Source organism: Drosophila innubila (genome assembly GCF_004354385.1).
Source record: "Drosophila innubila isolate TH190305 chromosome 2R unlocalized genomic scaffold, UK_Dinn_1.0 1_C_2R, whole genome shotgun sequence".
NCBI lineage: Eukaryota > Metazoa > Arthropoda > Insecta > Diptera > Drosophilidae > Drosophila > Drosophila innubila.
In genome coordinates, this window is record NW_022995374.1 from 629991 (window position 1) to 653058 (window position 23068).

The 23068-nt window shown below is 38.7% G+C and overlaps 5 protein-coding genes and 1 long non-coding RNA gene across 7 annotated transcripts; 4 read left to right on the forward strand and 2 right to left on the reverse strand.

Annotated features, from left to right (window-relative positions):
• Window positions 1-3635: 3635 nt before the first annotated feature.
• LOC117783495 (epimerase family protein SDR39U1) lies at window positions 3636-5229 on the forward strand. The gene is made up of 4 exons (XM_034620910.1): window positions 3636-3742; window positions 3803-4251; window positions 4618-4848; window positions 4907-5229. The coding sequence occupies exons 1-4, from the start codon at window positions 3721-3723 to the stop codon at window positions 5099-5101; spliced, it is 897 nt and encodes a 298-aa protein (XP_034476801.1). The 5' UTR covers window positions 3636-3720; the 3' UTR covers window positions 5102-5229.
• Window positions 5230-6320: 1091 nt separating this feature from the next.
• LOC117784173 (general odorant-binding protein 67) lies at window positions 6321-7523 on the forward strand. Its single transcript, XM_034621834.1, has 3 exons — window positions 6321-6423; window positions 6482-6688; window positions 7035-7523. Exons 1-3 carry the CDS (start codon window positions 6376-6378, stop codon window positions 7416-7418), a joined length of 639 nt encoding a protein of 212 aa, XP_034477725.1. The 5' UTR covers window positions 6321-6375; the 3' UTR covers window positions 7419-7523.
• A 783-nt stretch (window positions 7524-8306) lies between these two features.
• On the forward strand, window positions 8307-9818 carry LOC117785789. The gene is made up of 2 exons (XM_034624021.1): window positions 8307-8703; window positions 9107-9818. The coding sequence occupies exons 1-2, from the start codon at window positions 8307-8309 to the stop codon at window positions 9760-9762; spliced, it is 1053 nt and encodes a 350-aa protein (XP_034479912.1). The 3' UTR covers window positions 9763-9818.
• A 194-nt stretch (window positions 9819-10012) lies between these two features.
• On the reverse strand, window positions 10013-12536 carry LOC117784553 (nucleosome-remodeling factor subunit BPTF). The gene is made up of 3 exons (XM_034622310.1): window positions 12464-12536; window positions 11388-11761; window positions 10013-10985 (listed from the first exon to the last, which is right to left on the reverse strand). Exons 1-3 carry the CDS (start codon window positions 12534-12536, stop codon window positions 10281-10283), a joined length of 1152 nt encoding a protein of 383 aa, XP_034478201.1. The 3' UTR covers window positions 10013-10280.
• A 408-nt stretch (window positions 12537-12944) lies between these two features.
• On the reverse strand, window positions 12945-13340 carry LOC117784387. The gene is made up of 2 exons (XR_004617421.1): window positions 13115-13340; window positions 12945-13060 (listed from the first exon to the last, which is right to left on the reverse strand). It is a non-coding gene; the product is annotated as an uncharacterized LOC117784387 (long non-coding RNA).
• Window positions 13341-13363: 23 nt separating this feature from the next.
• On the forward strand, window positions 13364-22889 carry LOC117784386 (nucleoporin NUP188 homolog). Of its 2 annotated transcripts, XM_034622109.1 has the most exons (10): window positions 13364-13473; window positions 13532-14757; window positions 15050-15159; window positions 15225-16183; window positions 16242-17001; window positions 19064-19756; window positions 20161-20766; window positions 20832-20986; window positions 21263-21476; window positions 21900-22889. In XM_034622109.1, the coding sequence occupies exons 1-10, from the start codon at window positions 13448-13450 to the stop codon at window positions 22812-22814; spliced, it is 5664 nt and encodes a 1887-aa protein (XP_034478000.1). In that variant the 5' UTR covers window positions 13364-13447; the 3' UTR covers window positions 22815-22889. The 2 variants fall into 2 exon arrangements, with proteins under 2 accessions (XP_034478000.1, XP_034478002.1); XM_034622111.1 differs by lacking the exons at window positions 19064-19756; window positions 20161-20766; window positions 20832-20986; window positions 21263-21476; window positions 21900-22889 and adding an exon at window positions 17057-17130.
• The last annotated feature ends 179 nt before the right edge of the window (window positions 22890-23068 follow it).

Consider the following 23068-nt stretch of genomic DNA (forward strand, 5'->3'; position numbering starts at 1 on the left):
TCAACTGCTTTTAGTTAAAAGGAAACTCCCAAGACTTAATGAAAAAGGAAATTTTTTTTAAATAATTTATTTTCTGTTATTGTTTTTTGTAGTTGTCATACAATTAACAAAATAAAATTAATCGCAGTTTTTTCACTTTTATTTGGTAGAATTTTCGAGTAAAGCCACTAAAACACATGCAAAACTTGTTAGTCCCCATATCGTAATTGTCACAGCATTAAGATGATAAAGACGAATCCGAAATTTGCCGAAATGTCCCAAAATGTCATTGTCAATGCAGTGAAATGTCGAAGAATTGCAACTGAAGTGACCACCAACCAGGCAGGAGAAAAAGAAGCAGAGAGACAAATGGACAGCAGCCACAATGCCACAACGTTGCACATGTCAACAGGAAATGTTGTTGTTGTTGATGCTCTTGTTGTTGTGGAAGGAGTTGCCTCTGCTGATCTCCCACAGACACAACCGCAAGAAACGGAGCTATAAAACTGTCCAAGTTGGGTGCGAATGCATAGACAGTGACGGAAAACTGTAATGATACAGCTAAACATCAACATTTCATTTTATTTTCAAACTACAAACTATTCAATCGGAAACATTGAACAAAACGCATCAAAAGGGCGAGCACGCTACAGTGTTCGAGTGCTTGTGCGTCTCTCTGGCGCCACTTACCTGAACAAAACGAATAGAGTTGCTCATCCAATAAATAAATAAAATATAAATATAAATTATTAAAGTACGAAACAATTTCTTAACTATTAAAAATGTATGTGAGTATACTGCTATCAGGCACTGTGCTGTGCCACACACAATTCATTTTTATAGTGGCTCTATTCGCAGATTTTGGAAACTGCAACTGCCGCACACATGTCAACAGCAAATTTGCAAGTTGTGAGTTGTGAGTTGCACAAATCAAGGCAACAATATAGAAATCCATAGCATTTATTAGATTTAGATGCAGAAGCAGTTGCAGATTTTGTGTGTATGATGAATATGGATATGTACATAAAAGTTGTCCACATTTTGTCATTGACTTTGCAACTTTGTGATGTGGCGAGTGACAAGAGACTGAGACTGAGGCAAACAGAGAAGTTTGTCATCATCACACATAGGACAACGAGTACACTGAAAAAAGAAGACCAACTTCCAAAGAAAAATGTTTTAAAGTTATATTTATATAAACAATACCAAGCCAAAAAAAAATTTTATATATATCAAAATAAAACAGCAATTATATTATTATAATTTTAATACCTGTATTACTTTGTGTTATTTATTGTTTTAAGTATTTAAGAACATTTATTTATATGCTTAAATCTGTGTATTCGAAAATATACTTGATCTTATTTGAAATGTTCTTAAAGTCTTGATTTGTCCTCTAACTTTATGACTAAACTTCTAACTTTTAGATTCTGGTTCTGGCACCAAAGTCTTAATTTAAGATCATTTTTTTTATCAGTGTTCTCGTATTTACACTTGAGCATAAGTTACGAGACAGTCTGCAAAGTGTGCATCCTTTTGTGCTCTGTACTCGTATTGACATCACAGCATCACAGTTATCCGTCAACCGGAAGTGCAACTCAAACATCAGTCCGACAGTCCCATTGGTAACCAGCTGTTGCAACACAAAAAAACAACAACAAAATAGCAGGAAAGTTTCTCGATTCTCGTTTGCTGTAGATGCCACTCAACTTCTCAACACTCAAATGCATGGACATGTTCTAGAGAGATCCTGCTCCTATCTTTATCTTACTTTGACAGCATTTGCATTCGGCATTCATATTTTCTTTTGTCTAGAAAGTTTTTCACTTTTATGAAAATCCTTGCCTCTCTTACGGACGAGCGATTACATATTTAAAACTTTATATAGAAAAACAAAAAAAGCTTGAATATATTAAACAAAAACTAGGAGTTTTAATTAAGAACAATATTTTGAGTAATTGTTTTTTTTTTTTTTAATATTACAGGTTTCTATTTTCCGAACGGTTATTCATTTTTGTTCAAAAAATTAGAATATAAAACGTATTGAAGTGGTCCTAGATAATTTTAATGGTATGAAAAAATGTTATGACTTAATACAAAATATTTAAAACTTCTAAATATTTATTTATTTATAATTTTTTATTATTTTTGGTATTATTAATTACCATATTTATAGATTTTTGTAAGCTCTTAAGTCGTTTTAACGCTTTAAGGTTATAATCTTTAAATGTGCAGCTTCCTGGCCGCCATTTTGGTCCGTTGATATTACAAAAAATAATTCAGTATTATGTGTGTAAGTGTGTGTGTGTGTGTGTGTGTGCGTGTACGTGGTCACCAGTTGATGGTAAGAATAGATAAAATGGCGCAGACGCTATAATTATGGCTTGCTAGCGAGTTTTATTTCATTTTCACTCAATGAAGCGCAATAATTGCTGCGATTAATGCAAATTCTTCCAACGCTTCAAAGGCATAAAATTTGACTGCACAAAAGGCAGCGGCGGAACATGGGCGGTGGCACGCCCACTGTCTACGCCACGTCGAGACAACTGTCAACCCCTTAGTGCGACCATCGCCCCCCTCCGCAGAGTTAATACTGGCAATGTGTATGCAAATGAGTTTCCAATGACTTGGTCCGAAAACAAAACACCGCACAACACAACAACAGCAAGGATGATGTCTGTTGCACTTGAACTTGTCGTCTCCTTTGCCTTTCTCTTTCTCCTTCACCTCCTTTTTTCGCCTTATGCAACACTCACTGGTGGTCATCAGTGTTGCCATTTTATGAATTTTCTTGCAAGATTTAGCGCTATTTTAAATACAAAAAAATTTTTAAATTGTTGGCTAAAAATCTAGCAAGCTTAAAATATGATTTAGCTACAGACATTTTTGCTTTTTATTGCTAGATTTCAAAATTTTATTATTGCAGAAGCTGGAAAGTTTTTGGACTCGATTTTTTTATTTCTAGCAATATCATTTTAGCAATTTTAGCCCTTCAATTTCAGGCAGCACTGGTGGCCATTAGCCAAGCGTATGTATGTGTGGGTGTATGTGTAAAGAAAGCGAGACTAGCATTTTGTGCATAGCTTTTTACTTTTACTGCAGCCCGTGTGGCATGCCCCTTGTGCCCCTTGTGACTTCAACTTTAAGCAACTCAACGCAGTTCAGATAAGAGCGCAGCAATTTCTGTTTAATGCATACCTTTATTTTAGTTTCTTATCGCAAATTTAAAAGCCACTTCGCGTTGACACTTGACAGCCGCAATGGTCCAACAACCTTTCAAGTCAATTTACTGCTCGCGCTCACTAAAGTTTAACGACGCAAGTTGACCAGCCGTCTATTTGTTCAAGCAAGCTTTAATTTATTAATACTCGAATGTTTTGCCGAGCAAAAAAATAAGTTACAGAGCTGGAAAGCTCACGACATTACCATTAACAGTGAGCAGCGCTGTCAGGTCGCGTTTGCCGCGCATTATTTAAAAGTGAGTTACAGTGTTGAAAAACTCATTAAATTTCGATGGATTGTGAGCAGAGCTGACAGACCAATAAAAATTTGTAGCACTGTTTTATTATTTTTGCCGCGCATTATTTTGAATTCACTGGCTGTGAGCAGTGCTGCCAGACGATAAAAACTTTTTGCTTTGTCTTAAGTTGGCAGGTCGCTTGTTTACGTAAATAAGAAGAAGACAAAAGACTTATAAAACATTCTTAAATTTAATTTTAACCAGTTAATAAATTGCGCTCAATGTCAAAGCACACTTTAATAGGTACGTTTAAAAATGAGCGCGTTATGTGTTGTCTCACTTAATGGCGGTTCTCGCTGACAGGCGGCGGCACTGGATTTATTGGCAGTCATCTGGCCAAGCACTTGGCCCAAAAGGGCTACGAAGTAACCGTCGTTTCCCGCATGCCTGGCTTAAAGCGCATCACCTGGCACGAAATCGAAAAGAATGGCATCCCCAACAATGTGAACTCGGTGGTGAATGCCACCGGACAGAATGTCCTCGATCCGAGCAGACGCTGGACGCCTGGATTCCAGCAGAACGTTTGGAATTCTCGCGTTAACTCGGCTAAGACATTGGCCAATGCCATTCAAGCATCGCCGCAGATCACGACCTTCGTTAACCTCTGTGGCGTGAGTCTCTATCGACCCTCGGACACGAAGGTGTACACGGAGCAGGACGAGGGAGAGGACTACGACTACATGTCCCGTCTCTGTCTCGCCTGGGAAGCAGCAGCGAGAGGAGGAAACGCAAGCTCCGATCAATGCAGATCTGTGAGTGGATTCCCTCCTCATAAGAATGTAGATAAATACTACTCCGAGTGCAAAAACTTGGAAATGAAAATTAGAAAACCAAAATTAGGAATTCTGTTTTTAGAAAATAAATATAAGAGTTGAAATATTGAAAAGAAATTAATTAAAAATTAAAACAGCTTAGGAAACTTGGAAATGAAAATAAGGAAACTAAATTTATGCCTTCCCATTTTTTGTTTCCTAATATTTGTGTTCCTTTTTTATCCTTGGTTTTCTAAAGTTGTTCCTTTGTTATTGTAATACCTTAAAAATATTCGGAGGTACCATTTATAATTGCACTCGATTGAGTCTAACATTTTATTAATCCACATTTAATCCACTCTTTAGGCCATTGTGCGAACTGGAGCCGTTGTGGGACGTGATGGAGGCATGATCAAGGGGATTTGGCTGCCATTTAAGCTGGGGCTCGGTGGTCCCATGGGCACTGGTGAGCAGATAATGCCCTGGATACATATGCACGATCTGTGCAGCCTTATCCAGCACATTATTGAGAAACGGGAGACGGGCGTCTTCAATGGCGTGGCGCCTGAAATCGTTTCCAACAAAGGCTTCTCTCAGGTGAGCAGTTGGTCTTTAACAGCTTTAAAGATTTATTATACATTATATTCCATTACAGATCTTTGCTGCCTCTCTGAATCGTCCCTGCCTCTTCAATGTGCCCGAATTTGTGGTCAAGGCCATCTTCGGCGAGGAGCGTGCTGCACTTTTATTGTCTGGAGCCAAAATACAACCCAAGAGGACTCTCTCCTCCGGCTTCCAGTTCAAATATCCCAGCGTTAAATCCGCTGTGAACGAAGTGGTTGGCAACTAAGCCCAAAACGAACAAAATAGGAGCAGGAAATGCTTTACATTGGCACTGTGTTATTTGTTATTTAGTTGATATTCATTTGTAATTTATAGAATAACCAAATTTAAATAGAGCAAGCAAATTGAACAGAATTTACAAACATAAATGTGTCTACACTTTATTAAAATAATCACATTTTGGGGCGGTAATTTGGAAAATTGTCGGACTTAATTTGATTATCCATTTGTTATGCTTCCCTGCCCCTCTATGTTAATTAATGACCAGTACAATTCGTAGGGTGTACCAAATAATGGAATTTATTTAGTTATGAACAGCAAAATCTTAATTAATTTACGTTAGTAAAAATCAATACAATTCATTTTAATATTTAAAAAAAAAATAACGTATTGACATTTAAACATATTAATTTAGATTACATTTTAAAGTTAAGTCATTAAAAGTATGAAAAAAAATTGTATTTAATATCTAAAATTCTTAATAATTAAATCAATGGCATACATTAATGATGCGATAGCTGAAAATCAAATTTTATCATCCACTAGCTAATCTTTTATCATTATTTCTTGCATAAAGTTGTTATTAGATAGATTTCAAATAATAAAAATATAGAGAAGAACTTTCACTATATTAAGTTGATAAACACAGACTGCCATATAATTGTACCTTTAATGTTTATATGTTTATAGACTTGTTTTTATTTATCAAGTTATAAAGCTGCAGCTATCACAAAACTTAACTAATTTACAACAAATATAAAAAGAAAGTGCTTACCAATACAATTCGCAGGTTAATCAAATAATATTTTTAAGAAAACGAAAAATTTCTTTTAATAAATGAAAGCCTTTATTTTGTTATCAATGAAAATTTTATAATACAAAAATTAATTGGCTAATGAAAATTTGATTTGTAATTCACACTAAAAAGATGTGTTATCTGAAAAAATTAGCATTTAAATACAAGGTGCTCTGTGTTTTTTGAGTATATCAGCAAAAATTACTTTTTTAATCATTTGGCGGATAATCTGCAAATAAAACAAACACAAAAAGAATACTAATGTCAATTAAAATAATTTTGCAGCTCGGAATAATTACATGGGTACAAAAGATAATTTAAAAGTTGGCACAAAAAAAACGATCATTTATTTGTTCTCACTCATACAAATATTTAAGTGTGTGTTCGTAATTACACGCACAGTCAGAACTATAAATAGGGTAACTCATTTGAGTTTAAGCACAGTCAGAGTACTATAGGAATCCGGACTAAAACACAAAAATAAAATGCTATCGAGATATCAACAATTATTGCTCGTCATTGGACTGTGTTTGGTTTGTGTTATATTATGGATTACTAGATAATTTTTTAATAGGATTTATCACGAACCAGAGCGTGGCCAGAGCGGATGTGGACTGCAGCAAGAGGCCGAAGTTTGTGGAACCCAAAGTCTGTTGTCCTCTTCCCGAATTTGTGACTCCGGAATTGAAAGAAAAATGCCAGGAGTATAAAACAACAGCACTTGCACCTCCTCTGCCCATGTCCGGGGAACAGGACATCGAGGGAAGGCGTCCTCATCATCACCATCTTCCATCTCCCGTAAGTTCACAAAGTGGATACAATGTCAGAGACTTTAAGAGCTAGAGACTCCAAATTTGGTATGTAGGTTCCTGGAAATCGCACGCAACTCAAATTCGTATCAGTTTGAAATAGTATGAAATCCTTTTTTGTTTTTTGAGATATATCAACAAATTTGACAGGATATGTAGTTGGGCTCGTCTTTTACATCCTAAGCGAATTTGGTTAGAATCGTTTCACAATATCATATAGCTGACATAGGAAATGTTGGTCGAAAATCAAGTTTTAGTACGAAAAACATTTTTTTTTAGATATCTAAACAAATGGAATATAATATGCAATAAAATAATATGTGTGCTCTTTTTAGTGCTTCGTCTCCTGCGTCTTCAATGAGACTGGATTCTACGAGGACAACAAAGTGGATCAGGACAAGCTAAAGGAATTTCTGCGACTGATATACAAGGATAATGATGAGCTCCAGACTTTGGCCAGCGATGCCTTTAACAGTTGTGCCTCAAGGATTGACGAGTTCAAGGACAAGAAGGGTAGTCGCCCCCCACGTCCTTCTCCACCGCCCGGTGCTCCCCTCTGTCCAATGAGACCAGCCTTTTTAATGCGTTGCGTCTATAGGAAGATCTTGAAGGATTGTCCGGCACCTATTTGGAATGATACCCAGGAATGCAACGATGCTCGGGAATATTTTGACAACTGCAAGCCTTTAAATCGTCGTCCCTCAAACGACGAAAATTAAATTTTACACCCAATTTCCTCCACTAAATACCTCAATTTTAAAATGCAATATTATAACTAATAATCCCTCACATAAAAATAAATAAAAGAAGATTTAGCAAAGTTATGAGAGATCGTTTTGAAGGTATGTATGGAAAATTGAATAAGAGATGGCTTGGTGGTCGAAAATTTTCTAAATAAAAAAATTAAATGCAGAATCAATTTAGGCCAAATCATGATCAAAATGACATTCCGTTTGAAAATCGGCTTAGTTTTAGCAAAGTTATAAGAGATCGAAGTTTTCGAAAAAATGTCAAGGGGTATGTATGGAAAATTGGATAATAGTTGGCTTAGGATTGAAAAAAAATTCAAATTATATAAATAAACACAATTTAAATGAAGAATAAATAAAGAAACCAAGCCATAAAAAGTGATTCGCTTGAAAATCTGTTAAGCTTTGCCAAAGTTATGACAGTTCAAAGTTACTCAAGCCTTTACAAGTCAAAATATTTCTCAATTTTGACATGTTTTTTTACAAGAAAATGAAAGGACTCAAAATCAGGTGTAAAGTGTTGTTTTATACTAATTACGATAGGATTTAATTAAATCTGAAAGCTTGAGATTTAAAATATTCAATTTTACAAATATCAAAGGGGAGACCCTTGGCATGAAAATCGATACCTAGTCGAACTTTTCCTTTTTAGCTCGTAGCATTTTTTCATTGGTTTCCCCTTTCTGACTTGTTTTTCCTTTGTGGTTCTTATCAGAAATTCGCACGTCTGGTCGCGCAATGAAATAGAAAATTAGATTTTCATTTGGAAAATTACTTATCGAGCGCATGTGCCGAGCAGGCAACCTAGTTAGGCAGACAGTGAAATGGTTCTCAATTGGTTCCTGACAGGCTTCCGGCATGGACGTGGAAATGGAGAAACTTGAGCATGAGCTGCAGGAATTCCTCGAGGATTGCAGGAAGCAGCAGTTCAGTAGTGATGAAATGCGCTACATATGTCAGCCTTTGATTTGGCACTTTCGTCTGGCGACTCTCAAGCGCTGGACACTCTGGTTCCTTTTACCCATTTTGGTGACTTATCTGCTGTGGAATTATTGCGATACTTGTGCCTGGACAATGAGTGCAGTGGGTCGACTGTTGCTCATCCAGTTGCTGCCCTATTGGAACTGGACACCCTACTACTACAACAAGTGTCTCATTGAACGAGCTGAGCCAGTGAGAACCCAGATGGAGGAGCCCCAGACGCTGGGCAGGCACGAGACTCTCTGGGAGAACTGTGCACTGTGCGAATCTCTGGGTGAGTACAAATTTACTTAATACTGAAATTTTTGAAAATTACTGTGAATAGAATTAGAATTATTACTGTGAATAGGCAAATCAATATACTATATAGTATTAAATTTAAAAAGGTTCTTCGAATTAGGGTGATTTCAAGTTTAAATCTTTTAGGTTGAACTTTTCTATTATTATCAGCAGGATCGGACCAGTAGAACGGCAGCAATAGCTAACCAAAGTCATTAGAAATTAAGACAATACAAGCACCCAAAAGTATGCAGTAGTTTTTATGAGGTAGTAATTTTTTTTTAAAAAACTTTAATATGTATTAAAAATAGAAACGGGTATTCTATTGTCGGGATCTTGACTATTGCCTTTCCGACTAGTTTGAGCTAGTTTTTGATTAATCCGAACTTTATTCCTAGACACCATAGCGACTGTCACCAATGTTAGCTTCTCCATGTTGGAATCAGAATACCTGGAACGCGGATTGCCTGTTATCGTAACCGATTGTGGATTGGAGTTGGATCTGGAGAGTCAGCTCCAACGCATCCTGGAGAAGACTCCTCAGCTGCTGGCGAGCGAACCTTGCGATGTTTCCACCAATCTGTTGTTGCGTCATCTCTTCAACATTGATGTGGCATTAGAGAAGATTCGAGATAGTCAGGAATCTTCTGCATCTTCTTTGTCTTCTTCTTGGCATCTGCAGTTCCGCAACTGCGAGACGAGGAGCGTGAAGGCTTCGCGTCTCTATGCAGATAAACCTTATTACTATCCCAATCACCTGGAGCCGTACTATTCCAGCTGGCTGCTGATGGCCCACAATTCGCGTCGTCCTCTGGACGAGATTTATGTTAGGGGACTCATCTTCGTGCAACAGCTCAGCGGACACTTTAAGCTGCGTCTGCGTCCGAAAAAACCCTGTGATGAGAATATCTGCCCCAATCTCAACCTGGAACTTGCAGCTGGCGAGTGTGTGGTATTCTCTACGGATCTGTGGCGTCTTAGCTACGGCCTGCAGAATCCGGTCTCTGAGCAAACCTCAATTGCCACTATCTTCGAGGTGGACTGGCAACGATAAGAAATATCTCAATAATGAACAAATTAGTTGTGAGTTGATAAAAATTAAACCTGAAATAAAATATTGGACGAAAGTTTTTATTATTGTAATTCAAAAAATGTTTTATGTTTCGGGAGAATAAAAAATGATTTTTAATTTGTACATCTATTTTTTTTTATTTATCACACAAATAATAATTCTTTTTATTCAAATACAATATTTATTGATAAAAACTAACGTATAATTTGGTTTTTTCTTTTAAATCATAGTAAACACAGTCCCTGAAATGAAAATTATTGCTTTTCACATATTGGCCTAAATGGTATTTACACAAAAACACAGATTACACATCAAATATATTTATATATAAAAGACTCTTTGACCTGACTGACTGACTGACTGGACAATGTACAGGCCGAACCGTTAGACGTGCGAGCTTGAAATTTTGACACAACATAGCTAGTAGTATATATAGGATATGGATGGAGCTTAAGGAATACTGCAAATACCGCTAGGATTTACGCCAATCCTTGTTGGTTTTAGGCGCGTCGGCACTTGGCCTCAACGAGCTTCTGCAAGGTGGCTGTTAAGCTGTTGATTGCATCGATCTTCATGCGTTCGATGCGCTCCTGTTGCACCAAGGACATTTTCTGGATTTGCACCTGTTCGCGTTGCAAGCTGCGTTGCAGTTCCATTTTCTCACGCTCCACATCCAGCTTGCGATCAAAATATTCCTTCCACCAGGAATCATCCAACTGGCATTGAGATTGGGATTGCGTTTGTTCAAATAATTTGCCATTTGGTGGCATTGTTATCATCTGGTTGCTGTCGTTATGTTCCTGCGTTGTGCTTCCAGTCTGGTCGGGATCGGGATCGTACTCCAATTTGGGCTGTCGCACCTCCGACAAACTGTTGCTGTCCTCGTCGAATTCATCGTTCGACTTGGTGTCCAGTTGAACCTGTGGCTGCAACAACACCTGATCCACCGGTGTTATATACGGTTGATCCGCTCGATCCTGATCTTGTGCTGCTTGCAATGCACCTGTTTGCACCTGCAACTGCAACTGCGGCGTTGCTGGCTTCGTTTGAAATTGATTAAGTTCTTGTTGTGTTTGCAGCGGTTGCTGTTGTTGTTGTGGTTGTGGTTGCTGTGGTGGTTGTTGTAGTTGCTGCGGTTGCAATGGTTGCTGTTGTGGCTGCGTCGTCGTCGGTTGCAACTGCATGTCAAAGTCCGCCTTCTTACCCTGCAAAAAAAATGTGATAATATTACAAAATTTGGGTTATACCTAAAAAATAAGTAATATTGAACAAGACAAGTGGTAAAGGCTTTAGTCGAGATCCCGACCATAGAATATCCGTTACTTATTTCAATTTATATTAAAAAACTACTGCATACTTTTGGGTGCTTGTATTGCCTTAATTTTAAATGACTTTGGTCAGCTATTACTGCCGTTCCACTTGTCTGATTTTGCTGTGATTAAGTTGGATAATATATACTATTAATAGATAACTTTAATTGCCTTAAAAAACGTATTATCTTGAATATTGTGGGTGTGGTGCTTAATTTAATGTGTAAGACGATTTCTATTTGAATCTTAGATGTTTTTCCGTTTTCTTCCTCTTTTTTTCATCTTAAACATATTTACCTGCAAGTACTTGAACATCTCCTCGAAGAATTCCCAGTGCACATAACCCGATACATATTTCTTGTTCAGATTCTTGTTGTATGTGATGAGTATGTTGTGCCATTTCTTTTGCACCTTGGCAGCACTGTAACGGAATCCCAGACGTTGCAGCTGGCGGGTGCAGTGCAGCCACAGCGCCGTTCTCTTTTGCCTGCCCTCGGTAAAGCTGCCCTCCATGGGACCCCGGATGTGGATGAGGGCCCGAGTCGCCTCCGTCGTCCAGGCACGCTCGTAAGGACCGCGTCCAATGCTATTGACGCCCCCGGGCAACTCGGCCTCCTCCAGCAGACAGTCGTCGTCCAGGTCATCGAGGTCATCGTCGCTGATTTGGTAAGCTTTAAGCAGAACCGAGACCGGGGGAATTGTAATAATTGTTTTTCTACATAACACTTATTTTTATATAATATTCAAAAAAAATATTTTTTCTAGAATTAAATTATATAAATAAAGTTAGTTAACATTATGTTTACCAATAAAAAACGTAGATAATGGCTATAATCAAATAATTAAAAATTTGTAAATCAGCCGAAATTACAAAAAAAAATATATAAAATTTCTATTTTTTCCAATATATTGAAATTTTTTATTTAATTTGGTTCCATAAGTGTTATTTAAGGTCGTTGAAAATACTTGAAATACTTGATTGTTTTGCACTTGTTGCATCCACATTAAATTATTTCGAGATGGGAAAAGCTCTGTTGACTCTTGACATTTAATGCATGCTCTTTTTGGCTCTAGCTGATGCGCTGTCTTTTACTTTCTCTTCCTCTTGCTGTCGGCTCTCTGTGGAAGTTGTTGGCTTACCACCCACCACCCACAATCCACCACCCAACACACATATCCTAGTCACCGCCCGCAGCTGCAAGGATGCTAGCGCTGCTGCTGACGCACAATCATACAGCCTCAGCCTCTGTCTCAGTCTCAGTCGCAGCCTCAGCCTCAGTCGCAACCGCAGACTCTGTCCCGCTCGCTCCCTCAAGCAGATACACAAATTTTCACAAGCTTAGTGACTATGATTTAATTATTGTCTGACTTACGTTCATTTTCCTCATTGCTGTTAGTACTTGCAACATTTGCAGTATTTGCACCATTTACAATTATCTGTGACATGATTTTAATTAACTGCTTAAGCTGCTATTTGAATTAATTACAAGTCGCAGCATCTAACTTAGATCTGAATGCTGTCAATAGTTTTCTGTTACTAACGAGGACATTTTACTCGCACTCGCACTCGCTGCAGCTTCCAGTCGGGAGAGAAAATGGCTCTCTCTCAAACTCACACTCTCTCCCGCATAGTACACAGGTGCTGTGGCGGCTCTCTCTGGACTCAGATCTGCGAGAGGCTGTGACGGCGGCTAGTCAATAGTGAAGTATCTAGAACAAGCTATGTTTGTTGTTGTTGTCGTTGTTGTTGTGTAGGACTGCTTGGGGGAGGTGGGCGGTGTTTAGCATCTGCGCACTATTCAAATTATTCTAAGGTCTGCAACTGCAACCACCCTTGTAATTAAAAGATGATAATTTCTATCTTAACTATGGTATGCTAAAGTCACATATTTATTTATTTTTCTTATGTTTCATAATTTTACCGCTTTCTTGGTATGTCTCTTTTGTAAGTCCCATCATCGCTGGGGTATCTATTAAATAAATAAATTCAAATATGATTATAATATTAATTTGACGATTCTTACGTTAGAAGTAATTGAACAATATATTTCAAAATGTAAAATATCATTCTCCTTTTTATGCGCATTTCAAAATGTAACCGTCGTCTGTTTGTCAGTAGCGCTTTAACAGACAGATTCGATTTCGAAAAGCGCTGCCAGCTGATTGTGAGCTGCCGGCTAACTTCGTCGAGCTGGCAGCCTCGCTAACGCAGCGCTGCCAGTTATTGTAAGCATTGCCGGCTAACTACGCCGAGTTGGCAGTCCCGTTAATGCAGCGAAATTGCGCGTGTAAAAATCTGTTTGTTGTGATTTTATTTTGATTATAAATTTAGTATTAATTTGTTGAAATTAACGAAAATGCCCGCCATTGAAAAGTGTGTCATGTGAGTAGCGAGAACAGAGTGTGCGATTGGAGTATATAGAGTGTTTATATCGTTTCAGCTATGACTGGAAGCGACTGTGGCAAATGGTGTCTGGCATTCATTATGAGACTCCCCAGGACACTGTGAAGCAGGAGCTGTTGAATGTGTGCTCCGAGCTGCAGGCGGGCGTCTTGCAGTTCAAGCCGAAGAGCGCCTCCAACATTCAGCTGGCCGCGCTGCTCAAGGAGAAGAAGCAGGAGAAACTGTTGCCATTCACAGAGCGATTGCAGGAGTTGCTTAATCTGGAGTCGGCACAATGTTGGGAGATCTTATGTTACTACCTGACCAAGGAGTATCGCGGCTCGGCCAGTCTGCTCAGCCAACTAATCTCGACGGAGACAAACATGAGCAAATTACTGGAGGATATACGACATTATTATTCGCTGGAGCGCATGATTGTCCTCAAGATTGTGAAGAACTTGCTTGTCTTTTACAATGTGCCCAATCATCCGTATCACCAGGAGTATCGCGAGGTGGTGGACAAGTTGACGCTGCCACGTCTGCTGGACTCGTATCTGCAACAGCTGGACAGTTTGATTAATGAGCTGCCACCGCGTAAACTTTTGGCGGGAGAATGTTATCACTGTCCGGACAGACTGACCAGTTGGTCGGAGCGCAATGCGCGGGAAACCAATGAAGTGCTGCACATTCTCATGTTACTCAGCGAACATATGACCATGGATCAGTTGCACATTAAACGTCTGTTTGCCACCATTAAACAACACTCCTTTGGACGCATCCAAAACTATCTGGATGAAAGCAACATTTATCACCAGGAGCTGATCAAGAATCTAACCTACTCGGAGCTGGTGTTGCTGCTCAAGTGCCTGGACTTTGAGCGGCCCAAAGAGCATGTCCAGCTTATAGAGGAGTTGCATGCACAGATTGGCAGCCTGCATCATCGGCCAGAGCACGGTCCACTGCTGCTGGTCTGGATGCTGTTGCGTCTGCGTGCCACCAATGACGCGGAGGATGCCACCAGCTTGTTGAGGTGCCGCCAATTGGGCAAACGTGCTGTGGAACTCAAGTGTTTTGTCCAGCTTCATGCCATCGTCACCCATCCCATGTTCGCCGATGACAGTCTTCTTTCCAAGATCGTGCGCAGAACCATCTACAATCAACTAGGCTACCTCTGCGATCTATTCGACGGCGACGGCAGCTGCTCACGATACGAGGGCATCTACGAGTTGCTGGGAGAGCTTTTGTCCTGGCCACAACTGGCTAAGGAATTCTGCAACTCCGAAGGTCTATTACTCTTTTTATTTATTTATTTAATGTACCCAAAATTAACCATTCATTTTTATTACTACTTTAGGTTATTGTTCATATTTTCAAGTATCTCACAGATACTCCTAGTATTCATCTATTTAGTATAGCCAAATATTTCCTTTTTTATTTAACATTGCCTTTGGTATTGCTATTTTTTATTTATTTAATGTATTTTACATATCATTTGTATATATTTTGTACTTTTTCTTTCCTTAATTTGTAATATTTTATTAAAAAATATATTAAATAATATTTAATTAATTTTCAGATGAAGGCGTACGTTCGCTTTATAATACACTCCTGGAAAACTTTCCGCTGCAATTCACAAACTTGGCCAAGTTGGCACAGGCACTAACCAAGGCAGGCCAAGGCAACTATGTAAGTAAAAAGGGAGGATGATGATTTTCAGATAAGATTAATGAATATATTTATTTTCTTAACAGGTGAAAAGTCAGCTGGAATCGTTGCCCATGTTGGCCCTGTTGTACGACGAACGACAGCAGAAACTCAACGAACTGGGAGCTGATGAATACGAGTTGATGAACAATGTGAAACCGTTTCCCCGCATCGATTACATTTTACCCGCAGGAACAAGCTGTACGGCCGTACAGCATCCTACGGGATTTTACATGCATTTCCGTTGTCATGTCAATTTCTTTAATGCACTGCATCATGAGATCAATTGTCTGCTGCTGGAGAAAGCGCAATTACATGGCGACTTTGATTCTAATGAGCGCATAATACGCGTTGAAGAAGGCCTCAAGTATTTGGTATTGGCAGTGCAAAGAGCCAAGTCCATAGAAGGCATCAGTGCCGAGATGGTGCATCCCACAGAGATGTGCATTGATCTGTTGAGTAAATTCAAGAGTGTTCAGTATCCGCCAGTTGGTTTACTCTCGAGTTGTCTCAATGTCTGCTCGGCTCTGTTGCCGCTGGTGGACGAGGAGATCTTTACACGTGTCAGCAATCTGGATATACTGCCCACTATTAGCAATGATTCCCAGCAGGACTTTAAAATCTATGCCAGTGCCGTTTACTTTGAGTCACGATTTCTGGGTTCTGTCATCGACAATGTGGAAAAGAAACAGCAAAGCTATGAGTTTCTTCTGGCCTATCTGAACTTTCTGCGCACCTACACAAAGTTGAAGAGGAAACGTTATATGCAGGTAGAACTGCCGGGTCTCATCTTTCTGCTACGCGATGTCTTTCCTCATCTGCACACCTGGCACTTTAAATCGCAGTCGGAGAAGAATAAGATCTATTTTGAGGTGTTAAGCTTTATTTGCGATATATTTGATATGCTGGGCAGCAATGTGGACAAGAAATGTGAACAAAGTCAGCTTTTACTCAATGTCTGTGTCTATTCACTGCTGAATCTGGACAACGGATTGATTCTATTGCGGTAAGTTAATGTTTATCTGCATTATATCTTTCAATTATGGAATGCTTTTGCTTTTTAGATTTGTGGGCGTGGGCAACGCCTTTGTGCAGTACACAATGGAGCTGGAAACGAACTGGATGCAACAGCAACCCCATGGATTAATGATGCTAGTGCGTCTCTCGATGAGGATTCTGATGCAGCTGCTTTGCCTGAAGAGTCATGTGTACTGTGCTGAGAATTTGTCACCCTTGGAGGCGTTGATATACACACAGCCAAAGCAGCGGGATACTCTGCGTATTATTCCCACTGTCTGTAGTTATATGAGCAACATATTCGATCGCTGGTTGCCCATTGTCTCCTGTCGTCTGCTAAAGCGGATTGCACTCGAGTTTAATATGTCATTGTTAGCTTGTTTGGATATGGAGGCCGATCAGATTCGTCTGACGTTCATGCAAAAGCTGCCCGATGAGCTGGAAAGCGATTCGGTCAAGATTGCCATACTTGAGTTGGTGGATGCCTGTATAGCAAAGCAGCCGGGAGTCACAGAGGCTTTTTTTAAGGTCAACTATGGCCAGGACAAGCGATCCTTCTTCACATTTGGCAAGGAGTGTGCTCCTAGTATTGGCGACAGCATTGTCACCTATATGAAGGAGTTCCTCGATGCCCTCGAGGCTGAACCTCTGACCATCCAACAAATGCTGCCCAGCAAAATAATGAACATCTTCCATTCGCTGTGGAAGCACAATCTGCAAATGCTCGTGGATGAGTTGCTTAAACTGCCACGGTTCTGGACAAAACTCTGCAGTCCACTCTTCAGTGAACCCTCGAAACAGCCGCAGGTATATTCAATTCATTCATTTCATGATCCTACATACTTTTAAATCAATGCACTAGTTACTATGTAAAATCAACATAAAGATAAAGAAATTGTGAAGTATGCATGGAAAATTGGATGATAGATGGCTTGGTGGTCGAAAAAATATCAAATTTTCTAGATCAACAAAATTTAAATGCAAAATCATTTTAGAGGCCAAATCATGATAAAAATGACCTTCCGTTTGAAAATCAGTTAAGTTTTAGCAAAGTTATGAGAGATCAAAGTTTTCGAAAAATTGTCAAGGGGTATGTATGGAAAATTGGATGGTTTTCGAAAAAATATCAAATTTTCTAGATCAACAAAATTTAAATGCAGAATCAATTTAGAGGCCAAATAATGATGAAAATGACATTCCGTTTGAAAATCGGTTAAGTTTTAGCAAAGTTATGAGAGATCAAAATGTTCGAAAAAATGTCAAGGGGTATGTATGGAAAATTGAATGATAGATGACATGGTAATTGAAAAAATATCAAATTTTCTAGATCAACAAAATTTAAATGCAGAATCATTTAAGAGGCCAAATCATGATAAAAATGACCTTCCGTTTGAAAATCAGTTAAGTTTTAGCAAAGTTATGAGAGATCAAAGTTTTCGAAAAATTGTCAAGGGGTATGTATGGAAAATTGGATGGTTTTCGAAAAAATATCAAATTTTCTAGATCAACAAAATTTAAATGCAGAATCAATTTAGAGGCCAAATAATGATGAAAATGACATTCCGTTTGAAAATCGGTTAAGTTTTAGCAAAGTTATGAGAGATCAAAATGTTCGAAAAAATGTCAAGGAAAATTGAATATGTATGGAAAATTGGATGGTTTTTGAAAAAATATCAAATTTTCTAGATCAACAAAATTTAAATGCAGAATCAATTTAGAGGCCAAAAAATGATGAAAATGACATTCCGTTTGAAAATCGGTTAAGTTTTAGCAAAGTTATGAGAGATCAAAATGTTCGAAAAAATGTCAAGGAAAATTGAATATGTATGGAAAATTGGATGGTTTTTGAAAAAATATCAAATTTTCTAGATCAACAAAATTTAAATGCAGAATCAATTAAGAGGCCAAATAATGATGAAAATGACATTCCGTTTGAAAATCGGTTAAGTTTTAGCAAAGTTATGAGAGATCAAAATTTTCGAAAAAATGTCAAGGGGTATGTATGGAAAATTGAATGATAGATGACATGGTAATTGAAAAAATATCAAATTTTCTAGATCAACAAAATTTAAATGCAGAATCAATTTAGAGGCCAAATAATGATGAAAATGACATTCCGTTTGAAAATCAGTTAAGTTTTAGCAAAGTTATGAGAGATCAAAATGTTCGAAAAAATGTCAAGGGGTATGTATGGAAAATTGGATGGTTTTCGAAAAAATATCAAATTTTCTAGATCAACAAAATTTAAATGCAGAATCAATTAAGAGGCCAAATAATGATGAAAATGACATTCCGTTTGAAAATCGGTTAAGTTTTAGCAAAGTTATGAGAGATCAAAATGTTCGAAAAAATGTCAAGGGGTATGTATGGAAAATTGGATGGTTTTTGAAAAAATATCAAATTTTCTAGATCAACAAAATTTAAATGCAGAATCAATTTAGAGGCCAAATAATGATGAAAATGACATTCCGTTTGAAAATCGGTTAAGTTTTAGCAAAGTTATGAGAGATCAAAATTTTCGAAAAAATGTCAAGGGGTATGTATGGAAAATTGAATGATAGATGACATGGTAATTGAAAAAATATCAAATTTTCTAGATCAACAAAATTTAAATGCAGAATCAATTTAGAGGCCAAAAAATGATAAAAATGACATTCCGTTTGAAAATCGGTTAAGTTTTAGCAAAGTTATGAGAGATCAAAGTTTTCAAGGGGTATGTATGGAAAATTGGCTTAGGATCGAAGATCGTAGATTAAAAGGGAATATCAAAGGGGGGACCCTTACCATCAAAGCCGTATTTATAACATACAAAAAGTTCAAAATTATGTTGATATCATATTACATTATATCGTAAATTCCCATCTTACAGGTGCGCGTTTACACTCAGTTGATGAACATTGTGTCCATTGAGGCGTACAGCACGGGCAACAATCAAAATGCCGAGCTGCGAGAGGTGCTGAAGAAGTTCTTCGAAAGGGATTGCTTCAATCAATGGCTGAACTACATCTTCGATATGCCCAAGGTTCCAGCGGTGACCAATTCCAGTGATGAGCTGCCCGACTGGATTTGCTGTCTTCAGTCGTTTAAGGACTTAATTGTTATACTGCTAAAGAAGCAGCCAAATTTTATAAGCATACCCGATGCACAGTTTAAATTGCTGGCCAAGAAGTGTCTGACTGTATTGGTGGATCGTGCTCATTACTTGGATGACATGCGTCCCTTTATAATGCTGGCCGAGTTGTATATATTCCTTCTGCTCAGATTTAAGCACGCTTATACCAGTAATGGCGAGGAGGAACTGGAACTGATGGAGCAGCTGCTTCAGCTGATGAGTCGCATTTGTTCCTGCTACGAGGATCTGCATGTGCGCGCCAAGGAGGCGTGTCTGGCAATCATCACCAAGTGTGCACATCTCTACACAAACCTGCTCATCAGAGACTCCTCGATTGCACTGCGTTTCCTCAACTCGGTGGTCAGCATTATCTGCACCGAGCTGCAGAATATGGAGAAATCTGTCAACCTGGATCAACAGGCATTAACACAGGAGGAGTCCAATGGCAAGGTAACAGAACTTGATTAAAAAAGAAACATAATTTGTATAATTTACGGGAAACGTTATCATTATAACTTATATCACAAAAATTAGTTCAAAATGATTATAATATAATATAATAATTTTTGAGTAATTTTATAAAAACCGATATATAAAATTCTGACTGTTATCATTAAATTTGAGCATAGAACATGAGATTAAAATCAACAAATGATTACATAGATAATATCATAAAGTATATATACAAATCTCTTTGTCCTGACTGACTGACTTATCAATTTGATATTTTTTTAAAACAACAACAAATATTTTCGTAGATAATATCATAAAGTATATATATAAATCTCTTTGTCCTGACTCACTGACTGATCAACAATTATATAATTCTAATAACAAGTTGATTTCGATTTTAGGTGTCATCGAATTCGTTGATATTGTGCCTCAATCTGCTGAAGGCTGTTGCCAGCATCTTCAACAACGACGGACCCGGCAATTGGGATCTGCCTTTTGTATCTGTACGTCTGTTTCAACGCTTGCTGAGATGCATTTCGTATACATTGCCATTGCATGGCAAGAGAGTATTGACGGAGCAGCTCCTGGATGTCCTGATTGTGTTTGCCAAGAGCAATTGTTCGGTGGAGTTCCTGCACTGTGATGTGGGCGAGCACCTGTGGCTGAAGATGCTGCCACCAAGGGAACTGCTGCAGTGCAGACTGGAGTTCAACAACAAGAACAGCAGCGATGTGTGGACCATGGAACAGTGGTGGTCCATCTATGCACGTGGCATTGAGCTGGTCAACATTATCTACGACAAGCACAAGAAATGCTTTCTGCAGGATGCTCTACAGTTCGTTGGCATCCATGAGGTTTATCTCGTGGACTCGCTCCTGCTGGGAAAACAATCTCTGGAGCCGGCGGCCATGCAACTGATCAAGGCGGCCATCTCATTGGTAGCCAGCCTCACGGAGCATCACAAAGAGTGGGCACAGGATCACTGCTCTTCGCTTTTCAACATCATGGTGAGTGAAGAGATGCAATTATGTGATTTGATTTAATTAATACAAATTATTTATCATTTGTTTAGAATGCTGTCCAGGGTCTAATGTGTCATGCCACCTCCATGTTCCACCAGCAGCGAAATTTAAAGTGTCTTCTGGCAGGTCGGAGATCCCAGCTAGAAATATTGCGTAGTGTAGAGTCCATTACCATCGATGATGACATCATCAACGCCTGCAATGAGTAAGTTGTAATAGTAAAGTTCAGGGAAGTTCTGATATGATAATGATAATTGCAATTTTTATTATATTTCTAATAATATATTAAACAATTTTAATTTCGAGTTGGATTTTTAAACAACAATATATTTTTTTAAGTCAATACTAACACTTAAAGATTTATTAGAAATCATAGGGCAGTCTTAAAAACAAAATTGCAATGTAATAACTATTTTAAAGCTTATATTATATATCTAATAACTTATTATGTTATATTCTAATATTTATTGATACTCCACAGCCTTACAGACATCATCATTTACTGTGTGAAGGCATTGCAAAAGTTCACTCCCGATCTGTTGGATCTATTGTGTTCCAGTTTCTATGAGCCTCACAAATGGCAGCCCATACTGGATGTCAAATTTGGCGCACCCAAACTCAATGAAGGAAACTTAACGCTCACGTTTGGCATGGTATTGAATATGGTCAGCGTTTATGTGAAGGCACTCAACATGGTAAGAGAAGACCGATAATTAAGTGATAATAACTGATAAATAGAAAACAAAAATGTGCTAATTTATGACTAAACAAATTGATTGATAAAGGAATGTCAAAAAACATCTCTATATGTAATTATTAGTGAAATTATTTGGGAAATATGTCGCTTTTAGAAATTTGCAAATCAATAATACTTAGAACATGAAAATTTAAAAATAATAGGAATTTTTTAACGAATTGAGAAACAAAATTAAATTGAGTAAATCAATTTGTCTCGGCTATGTTGTGCCCAAATTTCAGCCTTCCAGCTCTTACCGTTTGGACTGCACAAAGATCAGTTAGTCAGTCAGGACAAAGAGTTTTATATATAGATAGAATAAATGTAATTATATTGTATTTTAAAAATGCCAACTAATAGAATTTTTTATAACTATCTCTAGCAAAACCATGGATTCAGTGAGTTGCCACTCAATGTGCTGCCCAATGTGGAGAATGGAGAGGTGACGGTGGCAGGTGGTGTCTCCAGCTCTCCAGGCTTGACAGCCGATGCGAATGGGACTCGTGGCCAGAGGAGCTTTACCAAATCCTTGTCGGCCAACTCAATATCCTCGGCAGCGTGTACCTCGAGTGAGCTGCTCTCCAATCTCGATGGTCAGCTGTGTCTTGTGGCGCTGGAACATCTGCTGATGTTGGTGGCATCGCAGAGCATTTATGTGTTGCGGTCGCAGGATTTGGAGCCACGTTGGAAGCAGATTGTGCGACGGGATATCAGCAGTGAGCTGTTGAGTTTCCATGAGTTTGTGCGTCGCAAGGTGATTGTGGATTATCGGGACTCGCGTTGTCAGTGGGTGCGACGCAAGCATGGCATGTTTAAGCAGAAGCCAGTGGAAGGAACTGCCATCCAATCCAGGAGTGGAAGCACTCAAGTGGTGCGTCGTTCCACCAGCGAGTTGCGGGTGAATGTGGTGCGACGTCTTCATCTGCAGCAGCAGTTGCATGCCCCTCCTCAATCCACTGACAGTCACTTTGAGATGACTCGCATGCTGAGTCCAATTGGTCCAAGTGCTGCTCAGCACTTGGAGGCATCGACACCTCAAGGCGCCATCGATTTGGGGGAAACACCACGTGCTCATTTGGAGAATCGCAAGCGTTTCCATGTGAATCAGCCAGCTGATGAACTCTTGGCAGAGATTGAGTCCATTGAAGTTCAGTACTTTCCCCCTACGACGGACACTGGCTACAGTGAACTCTCGCAGGTGCAACTGGTCGAGGAGGATTATCTGCAACTGATGTCAGCTTTATTTGCTGTGATTCCCCAGAGCGAAAATGCACGAGAGAACTCCAGTTCAGTGTGAATTAGTGTTAAGAAATAAGAGCATAAAATGATAATGAAATGATTCTGAATAAAGTTTATATTTATACACCGTTTACATAAGTGTGTGAACTGACGTCACTGTCGGACGAGCCCCTCAAAAGAGAGAAAGAGAGAGAGTCTGTCAGCTGAGAGCAGCTGGAAAAGTTCGCCCACGCTTATCTTGACTAGCAGCAAAGTCTGCAGTCGAGCAAACTCGTTTGCGAAAGACCTTGTACTTTATTTCATAAAAAGTCA

Bases quoted from the DNA above. Each gene is read 5' to 3' on its own strand.
- LOC117783495 (XM_034620910.1), top strand. From the start codon at position 3,721: ATGTCAAAGCACACTTTAATAG. The intron at 3,743-3,802 runs GTACGTTTAAAA...TCTCGCTGACAG, and splicing joins GTCAAAGCACACTTTAATAG to GCGGCGGCACTGGATTTATT. The intron at 4,252-4,617 runs GTGAGTGGATTC...TCCACTCTTTAG, and splicing joins GCTCCGATCAATGCAGATCT to GCCATTGTGCGAACTGGAGC.
- LOC117784173 (XM_034621834.1), top strand. From the start codon at position 6,376: ATGCTATCGAGATATCAACAATTATTGCTCGTCATTGGACTGTGTTTG. The intron at 6,424-6,481 runs GTTTGTGTTATA...ATCACGAACCAG, and splicing joins TCGTCATTGGACTGTGTTTG to AGCGTGGCCAGAGCGGATGT. The intron at 6,689-7,034 runs GTAAGTTCACAA...TGCTCTTTTTAG, and splicing joins ATCACCATCTTCCATCTCCC to TGCTTCGTCTCCTGCGTCTT.
- LOC117785789 (XM_034624021.1), top strand. From the start codon at position 8,307: ATGGACGTGGAAATGGAGAAACTTGAGCATGAGCTGCAGGAATTCCTC. The intron at 8,704-9,106 runs GTGAGTACAAAT...CTTTATTCCTAG, and splicing joins TGCACTGTGCGAATCTCTGG to ACACCATAGCGACTGTCACC.
- LOC117784553 (XM_034622310.1), bottom strand. From the start codon at position 12,536: ATGTCACAGATAATTGTAAATGGTGCAAATACTGCAAATGTTGCAAGT. The intron at 11,762-12,463 runs GTAAGTCAGACA...TTCTGCTTAAAG, and splicing joins CAGCAATGAGGAAAATGAAC to CTTACCAAATCAGCGACGAT. The intron at 10,986-11,387 runs GTAAATATGTTT...TTTTTTTTGCAG, and splicing joins AGATGTTCAAGTACTTGCAG to GGTAAGAAGGCGGACTTTGA.
- LOC117784386 (XM_034622109.1), top strand. From the start codon at position 13,448: ATGCCCGCCATTGAAAAGTGTGTCAT. The intron at 20,767-20,831 runs GTGAGTGAAGAG...TCATTTGTTTAG, and splicing joins CTTCGCTTTTCAACATCATG to AATGCTGTCCAGGGTCTAAT. The intron at 20,987-21,262 runs GTAAGTTGTAAT...GATACTCCACAG, and splicing joins ATCATCAACGCCTGCAATGA to CCTTACAGACATCATCATTT.